The sequence below is a fragment of the Astatotilapia calliptera genome, chromosome 3 (assembly GCF_900246225.1).
Source record: "Astatotilapia calliptera chromosome 3, fAstCal1.2, whole genome shotgun sequence".
Classification (NCBI taxonomy): Eukaryota; Metazoa; Chordata; class Actinopteri; order Cichliformes; family Cichlidae; genus Astatotilapia; species Astatotilapia calliptera.
Window position 1 is genome coordinate 10,699,110 of NC_039304.1, and position 15,035 is coordinate 10,714,144.

General features: G+C 42.4%; 2 protein-coding genes across 5 annotated transcripts in view; one reads left to right on the forward strand and one right to left on the reverse strand.

Moving 5' to 3' along the window:
- Positions 1-15,035, forward strand: part of slc8a4b (solute carrier family 8 member 4b) — a 124,155-nt gene that overhangs the window by 45,845 nt on the left and 63,275 nt on the right. The gene's annotated exons all lie outside the window — the stretch shown is intronic.
- Positions 9,308-14,364, reverse strand: LOC113018590 (uncharacterized protein K02A2.6-like). The gene has a single exon (XM_026161717.1). The coding sequence runs from the start codon at positions 13,713-13,715 to the stop codon at positions 9,804-9,806; it is 3,912 nt and encodes a 1,303-aa protein (XP_026017502.1). The 5' UTR covers positions 13,716-14,364; the 3' UTR covers positions 9,308-9,803.

Below are 15,035 nucleotides of genomic sequence, written 5' to 3' on the forward strand. Positions count from 1 at the left end.
AATGTGTTTTACCAGAGAGCAAAAAGCCCAGTAGACTTTTGACCACTAGCCACAAAATTTAAAATTCACATTAAGCTAATTCTCCTTGAAGACATTCATCTCATTTATTCATTTTAATGGAGTTAGTTTGTTCACTCATCTAAAACCGCAAAAAAAAAAGAAAAAAAAAAAGTTGAACCCGCCTCAGCTTTTACTGCAGCTTCATATCAGCATGTGCTCAGTTGGGCATGTAGATAAGACAAGCTAAAGTAAGCTAAGCTAAACTAAGATAAGATAAGACAGAAAACATGTAAGCATGTATTCTTAGTGACACACTTTGTAAAATGAACACCATTTATTCTAACCTTTTATATCTATATGGCAAAAAAAAGCATCTTATTGTAACTCTGCATTTTGCTGCTGCTTTCTTTTATAAAGAAGGAAGCGCTTTAAAAAACATTGTCAAATCTGTTGATTAGGAATAGTTTCCCGTGATTAAAAACAGAGAAAAGTTCATTAGATTAACTATTATAAACTATTATATTACATTATAAGTATTTAAAACTATTGACTATTGCAATAAAAAATTTTGCACCTCTTAAATTCCCACTGTTATCCAATGCTGTCCAAACTACCAGGCACCAGCACCATTCAGTAAATGTTTGTATACAGTAGCTCAGCAAGTAATATCTAATGTGTTATATTTTGTCAAAGGCACTGACCGGCATCTCATAGCATAAGAAATCCTTTGGTGCTCTTTGCTATGACTCTATGATGAGTTATTGTTTTGCAGGGACATATTTTGGCAAAAGAAAGTTTCAAACTCAGCGCTCTCGAATGGGAGAGCAACCCCCGTCTGACTCTTTTATATTATGATGATTTAAGTTTCAGTTTAACCTCAAGTTTAGTCCTTCCTATATTTCTGAGTGTTTTGGGTTTCCCACGTTATGGTTATTTCTCTGTGAGGTTCCTCTTGTGTCTTTGTCTCACCCCGTGTCGCCTGTGAGACTCTGTCGTGTCATTGTGTTTCTCAGTTCTCTCATCCAGGTCTCACGTTCTGGCTTCTCTGTGTTTTGTGTTTTAACTTTGTTTTAATTTGCCCAGTTTGGTTAGTTAGTCAAGTCTTGGTTTTTTGTTTTGCCTTCTATTTGTATTATCATCCAGCCTTTGATAAACAGTTCGCTTTTTGTTCAACATCACTCTCGCCTTCAGGCGTCTGCGTTTGGGTCCACCTCCTCTCTCCGGCAGATCGTGACACTTGTAAAATTCCTCCTAGACCTTAATGCAGACCTCTTTAAAATTTGCATACAATACTGCGAAGGCCCATGTGTTAAGTCACCAGTCGTGGCTCTAGGATGAGGATGCATTGCCTCATTAACTACACTGGTAGTTATACAGTTAGAATTACAGTGAAAGATGTTAACTCTCCTTGTGATATCTGTATTTGCATTTCACTTAAAAAGTCATCTATGGAGCAAAAAAAGTTAGAAAATCACAGCTGCATATTATTACTTTTTGCATGCTGCTTGATTAGCTACACACGCTCACGCACGATACTGAATATGCATGGCCACCTCTGCCACTGGCAAAAATCAGCCTTATTTATGCATTCAAACAAATTAATTTCCTCCGAAGTTCTTCAGTGCTTCTCGCATCTGACACACACAACGTAGGACAACGAACTAACTTTAAAAACGTCCACAAACACCCAAATGGACATAGAAGTCCCCCACACAGCAAGCATAATCATATCATGCATCATCTTTTCTTGTATTAATGTCACAGCCCATTAAAACCATTTTAAGCTTATTTGGCTCATGTTCATGCCTACACAAAGTTTCACATGTTACGCAGCAAAGCGAAAAGGGAACCGATAGTGAGGAAGGAAACAGAAAGTGAGAACTTGGACTGCAGGCCCATATCTTTCTAGTCTACGCAGTCTTATGTGGCATAACAACATGTAACAGCAAGAGTTGGACCACAATAAAAACTACAACAAACAAAATTAAATATAAAGGAAAAGGAAGAGAGTGGAGATGTTTTGCCACTTCAGGCAGGATAGTATTAACCGACACTGACTCGATACCCTGTGGTGAGATTTGTACGGTGCTCTTTTTTTGGCAGTACAAAAAATGCCAAGATTGCTCTACCCATGAACTTCATTTCACCTTCTCCAGTTTCCTAAATTATTCAGAGGCCAAAAAAAAAAACCCCCACTTACCATAAAGCCACATGACAAAAACAGGAACTGTTTTTAAATTCATATCACTACTTTTTTGACAGATAAAGCAAGCAGAATAAATGTAAGAGCAAAGGAGAAAGAGAGAAGTTGTACCAAGAGCCATGGGATTGCACGTGAGCTTGCTTTGTCTCTGATTAACCTTTTGACCTCAGCCATAGGCGCAATTGCTATAAATCACGACATCTCACACTGATATATGTACAAGAACATTTCTCCAATTTGTGTCAGCTTATGGGTCTCATGAGTGTGCCAGTGTGAGCGCAGGTATTAGTTACATTGTGGGGACCTGAATGTGTTTGTCTCATTCTGGGGACTCATCTTTAACGGGGACAAAAGCCAAGCACCCATAGTACAAACCATTAAATTCTAAGGTGAAGACATGTTTCAAGGTTCAGGACGAATAGATTTCAGTTAAGGTTAAGTTAAGTAGACATGGTTCAGGTTCAAGCAGCTCAACAGACAATGAATATAAGTCAATGTAATGTCCTCTGAAGTCATGAAAACAAGATTGTGTGTTTAAAAGTGTGCGTTTGTCCTCAGGGTGATGGATAAGCCTAAGGCCGCTCGATGTTGAGCACACTCCTGTAAGGAGAAACATTGAGTGACCAGACGAGTACTGACCACACACACATGCACACCCTTAGCGACTTACTAACAAACTCTCCTGAACGCCTGCAGCTGTTGGCCTGTGAAGTATTTGGGCAGATAAACTTCAAAGATAAACGCGTCTCCATCTGCATTTGATTTTAAAAATACATATTCAGTGTTTGTCGTTTTGCTGAGATCCCGCTTCAAGAAATAATTGGCTAACCGTTTACACCTTTTTCACATTACAGGTCTGTAGTGACCTGCCTTCAGATATTCACTGTTACAAGTTTTCGTGTCATTCTCCTCAACTGAAGGCAGGTGAGGAATAGGTAAGATCCGGTGGGATGCATTTGTGAGCATTGCAAATACTTTTGATGCAGCATTTCTCTCTGTGGATGCACCGTCCTCAATCACAGCTACAGTTCCTCCGATCCGAGCTTGAATCATACATTTATTTTATAAATGCATTGAGTTGAATATAACACTGCAAAACCCAGAATATGGATTTAATGGCTAGCTTCCAGTCATTATCCTCTTTGGAAATACAGATACACGGACACACGGATCTTTAATCCAAAGCTCGCTGAAGCATGTGCAACACTTTACGGTGACTTATAAAGTTATTTAGAGGCTTCCTGTGTCCCTTCTTTCCATTCAGCGTGCATTACTATCACTTTAAAATCTGCACCATGCTCTGGAGAATGTGGAGCACTTTACAACATTCTCTAACATGCTTGGACAGCTGTATCCATGGCCCAGTAGGGCACATTCACTATTGCCCTTAAATCTGCCTAATTATGCATCCCATGAGCTCTTCAGCCACTCGATAGCTGTAATCTCGGAGCCAGACACACTCTGCTTCTCTTTCTCCACGACTTTCTACATCTCTTTTCATCTCCTCTCCTCATTTCTTGGGTTATCATCTTTATTACCCTGCACGCTTTTCTGCTTTCTCCTCTTCCGTTCCACCCCCCTGCTCCCCACTTGCGTCATCCTCATCTTACATTTAATCTTGTCCTTACCGAGAAACCAAGCTGTTCTAGCAACATGTCCCTCAGGCCAATGTGACCACTACCTCCTGGGTTCGCCTCTCGGTCTTATTGCATACTTCCCCGTCTTGCCACGTCACCCCTCCACCCTGCCGCCAAACCCCCTCTACCTCTTTCCCTGCAAGCCTTGAACTTGACTCAGCCAATAATCAGTCATGCATGCATTTTATTTTTCACACAAACACAATATTTACACAGCACCCATTTACACCCAGTAAACTCTGGCGCACAGCACAGCACGGCACCAGTTAAGGCTTATCAGATTTAAGAAAATATCTGAAAATTGCTCTGTTTTTATATTCAGTCCTAATGAAGATAAAGGCAGATTTATCCTAACTAACTAACCAACTCCAGATCTTTTGAACAAAAACCTACCAGGAGGTCTCATTCTGCACGATAAGGCTTCTTCTGAAGTTATATATGATTAGTATCCACATCCATTTTTTCTTTTAAACGTATAATTAAAATCTTATAGTCTTACGCCCCCCTTAACACTCAAGTAGTTAAGGTGCAGATAGATGTCGCTAACTGTGACCCCAACCTTTAAACAGCACTGTGGTTTAGCTTTACGTTGACATCATTCATGGTAGGGCGACTTTGTTGATAGCGATAGAAACTGAGTTCAGTATATAAATTGCATGCTTAACAATAATTATACCTGCAAGCCTCAGGTCTGGCAAGAAAGAGAATGAAGCTGTTTATATGAACAGCGAGTAAAAGTTAATAACAAGGAGGATACGGACGAGACAAAGTCTGGAGGGGTGGCATAATAAAGGTAGCAAGAGATGAGAAGATAAAAATGCCCATCCTGACAAGTAATATTTCTATCTACATACCACACATCGGCTTTCTTTCTAACCTTCAAAACAGCACACACCACAGCCGTGCCATAAAACCAAGACATGACCTGGGATTTAAAGGGAGATAGCAAATAGAGAATGCAATGAAATGCATATTTGCAGTCCTCAGAGAGTACATAAATCTGGGTCTAGCCACTTCTGTGTTGTATTTGTATAAAGCTTTTGTCTGAAAGAGCAGCAACATATTAAAGTACTGCCACACAACCCTCACATTTCAGCAAAGCACCTTTTCTCACGGCTGCTTTTGATGACATACCACTTTGGCTCATTATTTAAACAAAATATTATGTGGTGTGTTTAGCTGGGGTTGTGTTAGCTATGTCAAAATAAGGAATTTTAGAACTGAAGAGAAGGGGAGCTTGACACCAGTACAGCCGGTTGAATCAAATGTCGTTTGTTCCTAACACAACAGTGTCTGTGTCCGTCCGTGTGCATATGCATCTATTTGTTGTGATGTGCTCTGTCAAAAAAGGCAGATCAACAAAAGACAGCTGATGCGAATCGACAATCATAGTGAATTGTCCCGCTGCTTCCATTAAAGCGGGCTGAAGCTTGTGACGTGCTTTAGAGAGGGTGTGAACACGAAAGCTGTCTGCCTTCATCTAATCTTCCAGTCTCTCTACTTAAAGCTGGTTAATTTGTCCATCCCTGTGGTTTGATTTTGTCCTCTGATAGTTAAGCGGCAAAAAGAACGAACAACAGGTGTATCTGCTTAGATCTGTCTGATTGTAGTATAGAACAGGAACTGTGTTGTTTGCTTGTTTCAAATTGTAGATTGTACAATTGTATCGCTAAAAGAGTTGACCCGGTTGCAAATTATTGCATGAAGACGATGGTCATGGCAGTGTAACTCTGGCTTGGGTGTAAGGCAGGTCATCCGCTAACCACAAGGTTGGTAGTTCAATCCATGGATGGATATAGCTTCCGGTTCTGAAAAGTGAGATTTATATAAAATTTCCTAATGGCCAGAAGGGGGCGACTTCATTGGCTGCAAAAAGAAGTCGTGTAGAAGTCAAGGAGAAAATGGCTTTGGTTCCTTTCATCCATCAGTAAACACTTTCTTGACTGGTTTATGATCTCTGTTACTAGTTTGAAGTCTTACTCAGTGCAACATGATGTTCATTTTATACATTTTGTGCCCACTTGGAGTAAAATAAATGATAAAGAGGTCACTACCATTTGTTTTCTCAGTCAGATCCACCCGTTGCTCATTATGTCTGGTTTCAAGATCTCAGATGTGACAGAAAAATGTTCAGCTTCTAAAAGAGGACTGCACAAAGCAGTGGGCGATGTTACAGTGTTTACAGTCACCTTTAAAATTTTGTGGTTACACCTGATTGTATCAACTCTTTGTATGTACGAAGGCAGGCTGTACACCTCACCCCTGGCGTCGTTGCCCACCTCTCAATTTTAAATACACGTAGACATTGAGGGCTATCAGGAGGGGCTATGCGCTTACCTGCTGCTCTCTGGCAGGTAGCTCCATGCCCTCCTGGGTTTTAAATGCACCTTAGAACACACATGCATCAACACTACATATGAGCGGGCGGAGGGAGGTTTGGAGTCTTCTCACACCCCCAGTGTGCAAACACTGAATGGCATTTAATGAAAAATGTAGGCCATGTAGTCCTTTCATCCTTGTAATTGCAGTGGCGTCCAATTGTTGCAACAAGCATCAAACAATGATCAAATTTACTGGTATTTTCACACATTCCTAAGTTCACACGAACACCTGTCGGCTTGAGTGAAAGGAGAAAAAGACATTTGGCAGGAGTGTGTCTGTGCTTGTGTGTGAATCAGCGCAGCCGAGTATTTGTCTCTGTGCCAGTGCATGTGTTGATATTCTAATTTACACACACATGCATTGCTTTTATGTCAGAAGAGGTCGTTTTGTGTGTGTGATAAGTCAGAATGATTCAGTTCTTACATGGAGAAGTCTTGAGGGAATAAGGAACAAATGCAGCACAAACACAAGCACCAGGGTTAAGAAGTCATTCGGAGCCTTGGACTTGGCCTCGAGCCTCGAGGAAAATCCGACTAACACAATAAAAATGCGATTTTTCCTCTGCTTATACTCCAGTAATTTGTATTAGTTCTTACGAACAAAGCCCCTTGTAATAAACATTAAGTGGACAACTTTTGGGAAAACAAACAATAAATGTGTTTTTTCCTGGTGTAATAAAGATGACTGAGGGTTACATGTTCTTAGGGTCCTACTTTAGTTGGTACAATCTCCTATTATTCTGCTCATCTTTCCTTTTCTCATCTGTGTGCCGACATCTCTGTTTGCACATTATCACTTAAAGGTTGCTTTGAGAATGCTCCTTAAATTAGAAAGCATCTCGACTCAGCCCTGGAAAAGGCTAATAGCGTTTTTTAAAGTACAAAAGTACCTCAATACAAATTAGAAGAACCTTGACACAAATCGAGCTGGTAAGCTTCAGCTACGGCTACATAAAGCCACAGCCTTTTATTTCTACATTTAGCCCCTGCGTTTGTGTTTGTGAAAGCCCATTCAGAGGCTCTCACCAGACATATAGAGCTGAAATCTAGAGAAGACTAAGGGGACTTTTTTACCCATAATTCCCTCCATTACCAGTGTTTGCACCAGCATGAACTGTGTAGATATTTTAAGCTGTAACAGCTTTAGATTTGTTTACCGATCAGGATGATATAAAAGGAGCAGGGATGTTGAACTAAAAGGAGGTGTGAAAGAGCGGTTGAGCGGGGGATATTGAGAGGTGCTTGAGACGTGAAGTGGTGACAGTCCATGTGGGCAGAGAGAGAGAGAGACAGAGGACAACAGGACATTGAATTGGAGACATGAGGGTGCAGGAGGCGTGGGTGACTGACAACGAAGCTGAGAGGGAGATGGAAAAGGAGATCAAGCAAGTAACAGAAAAACAGGAAATAAAGGATCAGAAATGAACTTTAGGGACCTTTTCAGCAGCAACGTGATGATTATGATTTAAAATGATCCAACTACTACTGTGAAAAATCTAGAAACAAAAATATACCACTCACTATTACGGAATAGAAATTTATCTTCATATTTTCATATGTTGTCAGAAATCGGTAGACCAGCTGCTGATGTGAGCTACTCCTGTTTGTGCTGTTGTTAGCCTGCTAGCTTATCTCCTGCCTGGAGGAGTTGGAAGTCCTAACATGCAATGAATGTGCATGCTTTTAACGTTGTAAACTTGGACCATTTAACATGGGAGGCTATGAGGATTGTCTCCGTTTATCACTGCCGCGTGGCTGTATGCCCACAGGTGAAAAGTCACATGCTGAAGGCTGGATTACTAACGAGCAAGGCAGGAAGTGCCCGAGAACTGAGAGCCTCCAGGGCTCTGGGCGCACGGCGTATTGCAACACAAAAGGACATTATGAAGCAGAAATGATAAAGGGAGTTAAATGATTTTGCACATGAATGTATACAGATCTGAACAGAGACTTTTATCTAAGCCTGTGAACAAATTTTAAAAAAGAAAAAGCTTTTTGTTGCTCCAGAGGGAGTGGTGTGAAGTCTGACAAACAGCCGCAAGGAGTCGGTGCTGAAGACTACAAGTAGAAACTGAAAAAAAGTTTGAGTGCACAAAAAAGTGAGCTTCCCCAATATCTCATCTCTGCTTGAGGCTATCAGCTCAAGGCTACGATAGGTTTTACATGCATAACACACCCGAATGAAACTGTCAGTGGTCAAAGTGTATTATGGGTAATGCATGAACTTTGTTTCAATGCAGAAGAACGCATAGGTGTGCAAGTTTGAAGTATATTCACGTCTAATGCAATGACTGCGTGCCTAACCAAGATAAAGACCCTCAGATTATCTTATGCCTCCCTGGAGACGTGTGCACAGAGTTGCCAAAACACATTTTAGTACCAGGAGGACGTACATGATTTCTAAACATAATCCTGAGATGTGACCACTGAAAACAAAACCAAGCATGCTGCAATGCAGGAGTGAAGTCATTTTTGGTTAAAAGGGACAAAAAATAAATACTGAAAAAGAAAAGGGAGCGTTAGAAGAAGACGGCGGAGGAGAGAAGTGACTTAAAGTGACAGGTTGTTGTCAGAGCGGCGAGACCCTGGAAGATAGATTAAGACAGGGTCAGCAACTTGACGCTAATGTCACGACTCATGACTAACCACGGCTGTGTGTGCATAGGTGTGTGTGTAAAAACAGGGTCAGCAGTTTTTATTTGTCCAGAGTGGACTAACCCAGAGAGTGGAGCGTGTTTGTGTTTGCTTGAGAGGATGTCAGTACAAGGCCAGGAACTTCTGCACCATGAGGGTGCTTGACACAGTTTGTGCATTTGGGTGTTTTTTGTGTATTGGTGCATGTGTGCGTGTCTGTCTCCATGACCGTTTGCACTTGTTTGACCTAACGCTGCCTGGTCAAACCATTTCGCTTCCCTTTGTTTTGGTGCATTTTCCCTCACAAACCGTTCACGCTGAACAGTCACTTGTACTCCTCGTCACAAAAACAGATTGCTGTTGTATCTCTGCTGTCGACTGCTTGTTTCCAGCTTAGCTTATTGTTGCATCTTCAAAAAATAAAAATACAATAACTGAGCCTTACACCGGGGTATCGTTGCACTGGTTTACTGAACCTTACTTTCAGGGCATGTACAGAACATGAGCATCCATTTTCTACTGCCTCCTACAGGACACACTCTTCTTCCACCTCCTTACACATTAATGTAACACAGAACTAATACTGCCTCTCCTGGCATTACCATTGTAACAACACATTCATTCTGTTTCTTTCAGAAGATTAACAGGAACTTAGGATGTAGGTATCTATGAATAATAACTATTATGTATACTCATATTTATATAACCACTTATTTCTTGCGATACCACATCTCCTCCCCCCTTAAGTCAACAACTCCCTTGACTTACAAAATAACTGTTTATCTAAAGAATGCTTAACAACCAATCAACATGTAATTAAGGTAACCATACAACCATACAACTGTACATAGGTTTCCATGTTTCTCTTTTTTTTTTTTCTAACTAGGAAGGTACGTCCTTCCTGTGAGATCAGAGCGCATTGTTGCTCTATTTCTGGAAGATCTCACACTACCTAACAAAGTCCTTTAAAGTCTCTGGTGGACGTCTCTCTCTCTGGGAACGTCGCAACACGGGTGTCCCTGAGGAGTCTCCGGGAGCTGGAGTCTCCGGAGCATAAGGCAACTCCATTGCCGGAGGTTGTGGCGATGTGTCCAACTCTGGTGGCCAGCAGCACTCAGGCACTGATTCTTTGTCAAGCAATGGCTCCACCTCCCTGTCTGGTGTACTGGGAACAGTGTCAGCCACTCTTGCTCTCACCTGATCCACATGCCGCTTCACAGTTTGACCTGATCCAATGGTAACAATGTAAGACACTGGACCCGATGCTCTCACAATGACTGCGGGAATCCACTTCGGGCCATAGGAGTAGTTTCTGATGAAGACCTTGTCTCCTAGTGTGAAACTTCTCAGTCTTTTCTTGGTGTCATGATTTTCTTTCTGTTTCGCTTGTTTGTGCTGCACTTTTGTTTTCACATCAGGCATGAGCAAGTCCAAAACTGATCTGAGTCTCCGTGACATCATCAACTCTGCAGGTGATAAACCAGTAGTGGCATGCGGTGTGATGCGATAACTGAACAGAAATCGGGACAGTCTGGTTTGCAAGGTATCACCTTTGACTTTCTTCATCCCCTCCTTAAAGGTCTGGACCGCCCTCTCAGCCAGCCCATTTGAAGAAGGGTGGAAAGGTGCTGATCTTACATGGTCAATTCCATTCTGCTTCATGAATGACTCAAATTCAGCACTTGTGAAGCATGTTCCGTTGTCTGAAACTAACATTTTAGGTAGTCCAAACACACTGAAACTCTGGCGCAGTTTCTCTATAGTTACCTGTGATGTAGAGGATTTCACAGGGTAAATGTCCATCCACTTGGAATGAGCATCCACAATGATTAGAAACATCTCCCCGAGGAAAGGCCCTGCATAGTCCACATGGATTCTGGACCATGGTGACTCCGGCCACTCCCAAGGGTGTAATGGTGCAGTAGGTGGTGACTTGGAGTGTTTCTGACACTCCTCACATGCCTGCACTTCTCTTTCAATGTTCTCATCCATCCCTGGCCACCATACATACGACCTTGCCAAGCCTTTCATCTTCGACATGCCTGTATGAGTCTGGTGCAGGAGTTTCAATATTTTGTCTCGGCCTTTGGTGGGAATAATTACTCGGGCTCCCCAGAGCACGCAACCATCCCTCACACTCAGTTCCAGCTTTCTCTGTCGATACGGCTTTAAACAGGTGTCGGTCTCAGTTGGCCAGGCTTTTAAGGTGTACTCGTGGACTTGCGACAACAAGACATCCTTAGCTGTCCATCGTTTGATCTGTGCAGTGTCCACTAATGTGTCATCCAGTACATCCATCATCAAAACCTGCTCAGCCATCTCTCGCTCAGGTGCTGAGTCTGGTACCGGCAACCGGCTGAGCGCATCCGCGTTTTCATGATGTTTTCCTGGCTTGTACCTGATGTTGTACTCGTAAGCACTCAATGTCACGGCCCATCTTTGTACTCTTGGTGAGCCCATCTGAGGTATAGGCTTCTTTTCATTGAACAGTGAGATTAGGGGTTTATGATCTGTGTAAATCGTGAAAACTCGGCCATACAAGTATTTGTGAAATTTCTTGATGCCAAATATCACAGCTAGACCTTCTTTGTCAAGCTGAGAATACTTTTTCTCAGCAGGAGAGAGTGTGCGTGACATGAACCCCAAAGGTCTCTCGCTTCCATCCTCCATCTTATGTGACAATACGGCGCCTACGCCATATGGGGATGCATCACATGAGAGAACCAACTCACGGTCAGCAGAATAATGAACTAACACCTCTGCTGAGTTCAACAGGTTCTTAGATTTCTGGAATGCTTCCTCTTGTCTCTTTTGCCATGTCCACCGTACCTCGTGTCTCAAAAGTTCATGTAAGGGTGCCAACCGGGTTGCCAGGTTTGGAAGGAATTTGTTGTAGTAATTTAGCAAACCTAAGTATGCTTTCAGTTCAGTGACATTTGTGGGGGTAGGTGCGTCCATGATTGCTTTAACTTTCTTTTCCACTGGGTGGAGCCCCTGGGCGTCCACTATGTGCCCCAAGTACTCCACTTTCTCTTGCATGAAGGCACACTTGCACCTCTTTAACCTCAACCCAGCTTCCTCCAACCGGGTCAACACCTCATCCAGGTTCTGTAGATGGCTTACTTCATCCACTCCAGTCACTAAGATGTCATCTAAATACACTGCTACATGAGGTATCCCCTTCAAAAGACTTTCCATGGTCCTCTGGAATATTGCTGGAGCAGAGGCCACTCCAAAAGGCAATCTGTTATACGTGAACAGCCCCCGCGATGTGTTTACTGTCACGTACTTTTTCGATTCGTCATCCAAGAGGATTTGCTGGTAAGCGTGGCTCATGTCTAATTTTGAGAACTGCTTACCCCCGGACAGTGTGGCAAACAAGTCCTCCATTCTGGGTATGGGGTACTGCTCCAGTGAAGCCACGGTATTTACAGTAAGCTTGTAATCCCCACACAGTCTTATTGTCCCTGTGGGCTTCAGGAGTGGCACTACTGGTGCCGCCCATTCAGCATATTTCACTGGCGAGATGATGCCTTCTTTCAACAGTCGGTCTATTTCCTCGTCGACTTTTGCTCGCATAGCAAAGGGGACAGAACGCGGACGGAAGAAGCGTGGGGTGGCATCACTTTTCACATGAATAGCAGCTTTCATTCCTTTCAGGGTGCCCAACTCCTCTTTGAACACATTTTCATGTTTACTTAACACTTGCTGAAGTGTTTTCTCTGTTGTTTTGACTTGGTGCAGCTTTCTGTTGTTAGGACTGTTTTTCACTTCACCCCAGTCCAATTTAATTTCCTCGAGCCAAGCTCGACCTAGCAAGCTGGGGCCGTCGCCTTCGACCACCACCAGGGGCAGATGTTTTTTCTGCTGCTTGTATTTGACGCTGACTCGTGTTGCACCAATCACCTTAACAGGATCCCCTGTATAAGTTTCGAGCTTGATTTTGATGGGCTGCAGGCTGGGGGGCTTGCTGTCTTTCCCTGTTTCTCTGAATGTTGCTTCGTTCATGACTGTTAGGCAACATCCAGTGTCTATTTCAAAGTTCACCTTTTTTCCATCAATCTGCATATCCACAGTGTAGGGGTCTACTCTTCTTAAGTGTACCGCACTGCCACGCCCTAACTTGAACAGTTTTCTTTTGTGCCCTTGACTGCACTTGACACAGTTCAACATAAAAGAGTCATCTTCAGAGCTATCAGTTTTGTTGTTATCTGCTTTCTCGCCCACATTGTGAGTACTGTAGTGTGAACTCTGCTTTTTTTCTTTCTTTACATATGTCGATCCATACTTTTTCTGGTTCAGTTTAGTCTTGCTTTTACAAGCTCTAGCTATGTGTCCCATTTTACCACAAGCATGACATTTTTCTTGTTTGTACTTACAGTCTGATGCTGTGTGCTTGGTTCCTTTGCAACGATAACACTCTTTATTTTCTGCTTTAAAGGTACGACTCTCCTGTTGTCCTCTAGCGAGACTGAAACATTTTGCTGACGCCCCTGAGGTCTGCAGATCCTGTGCATTTTTATTTGCAGTCTCCATGGCTACTGCAATTGACAGAGCCTTGTCAAAAGTGAGATCTATTTCTGACAAGAGACGTCTCTGAATTCGGTCATCCTTAATTCCGCAGACGATCCTATCTCTCAACATCTGTTGTAACGTGTTGCCATAGTTACAATCCTGTGCCAGGCGACGCAGCTCCGCTACATATTCCATGACGGTTTCATTCGGCTTGCGGGAGCGAGAGTCGAACTTATACCTTTGCACAATTTCACTGGGCTTCGGATCGAAGTGATTTTTCATCAGAAGCACCAGCTCTTGGAAGGTTTTGTCTTTGGGCTTGGCCGGGCTGAGAAGGTTTCGCATCAAGCTCTACGTCGCTGCTCCGACGACACTTATTAATATCGCTCTTTGTTTCTCTGCATCGTCGATCCCGTTAGCTGCGAAAAACTGCTCGAGTATTTCCGTGTACTCATCCCAAGTCTGATTCTTTGGATCGAACGCTACTAGCGTACCAATTGTAGCCATTTCCGCTTCGAGGTCACTGCCTTCTATTTCCAGCCGAAAACTTTTGCATTCTTTGAAAAGCTAGCCAAACCTGTAGCCGACTCCATCACTTTATTTTCTTCTCTTTTCTTTCAGTCCGATCGCCCAAACTCCTTCCCCCTAAACATCCTCGTCGCCAAAAAGATGTTGCATCTTCAAAAAATAAAAATACAATAACTGAGCCTTACACCGGGGTATCGTTGCACTGGTTTACTGAACCTTACTTTCAGGGCATGTACAGAACATGAGCATCCATTTTCTACTGCCTCCTACAGGACACACTCTTCTTCCACCTCCTTACACATTAATGTAACACAGAACTAATACTGCCTCTCCTGGCATTACCATTGTAACAACACATTCATTCTGTTTCTTTCAGAAGATTAACAGGAACTTAGGATGTAGGTATCTATGAATAATAACTATTATGTATACTCATATTTATATAACCACTTATTTCTTGCGATACCACACTTATGTTTGCTGCCAGAGAAATGTGCAGCAAAGAGCGGCATTTAAAGCTGCTCTTTGTTTTAAATATTGCAGTAACTTGCGTGTAAAGATTCAAGATTCACACATGAAAGACTACAATCAAGGCCAATGGTGGAAACAGAAAAAATCGATGGAGAATGCCCAAATTTAAAGGAATCAGTGCTGAATGTTTCTACATTCAAATTCAGAGTTTTATTTGTTCGGTCTTCTATAGCAGGGTGTGAAATTGCAATCTTTAAACCCGCAGGGATGGATTGATCCATTTTGGCGAGAGATATTTAATGCACTTCAGTTTTATTTATATAGCCCTAAATCACAACAAGGCACTTTATATTGTAAGGTAAAGACCCTATAATAATTCAGAGAAACACCCAATAATCAGACCACCCCTATATATGAGCAAGCACTTGGTGATAGTAGGACAGAAAAACTCCCCTTTAACAGGAAGAAACCTCCAACAGAACCAGTGTCAGGGCGGGGCACAACTGGCTGTGGGTGAGAGAGAAGAATGATTAAATGCAGAGCAGTGTAGAGACAGTAAACAGCAATGACACAATGTCACATTGCAAACCTGGCAAGGCAAACATTTCTTCTTTGGGGCTATCTACTTATTAAATTAAGTGTTTTAGATTTTAGCTCTGTTTTGGT

Bases quoted from the DNA above. Each gene is read 5' to 3' on its own strand.
- LOC113018590 (XM_026161717.1), bottom strand. From the start codon at position 13,715: ATGCGAAACCTTCTCAGCCCGGCCAAGCCCAAAGACAAAACCTTCCAA.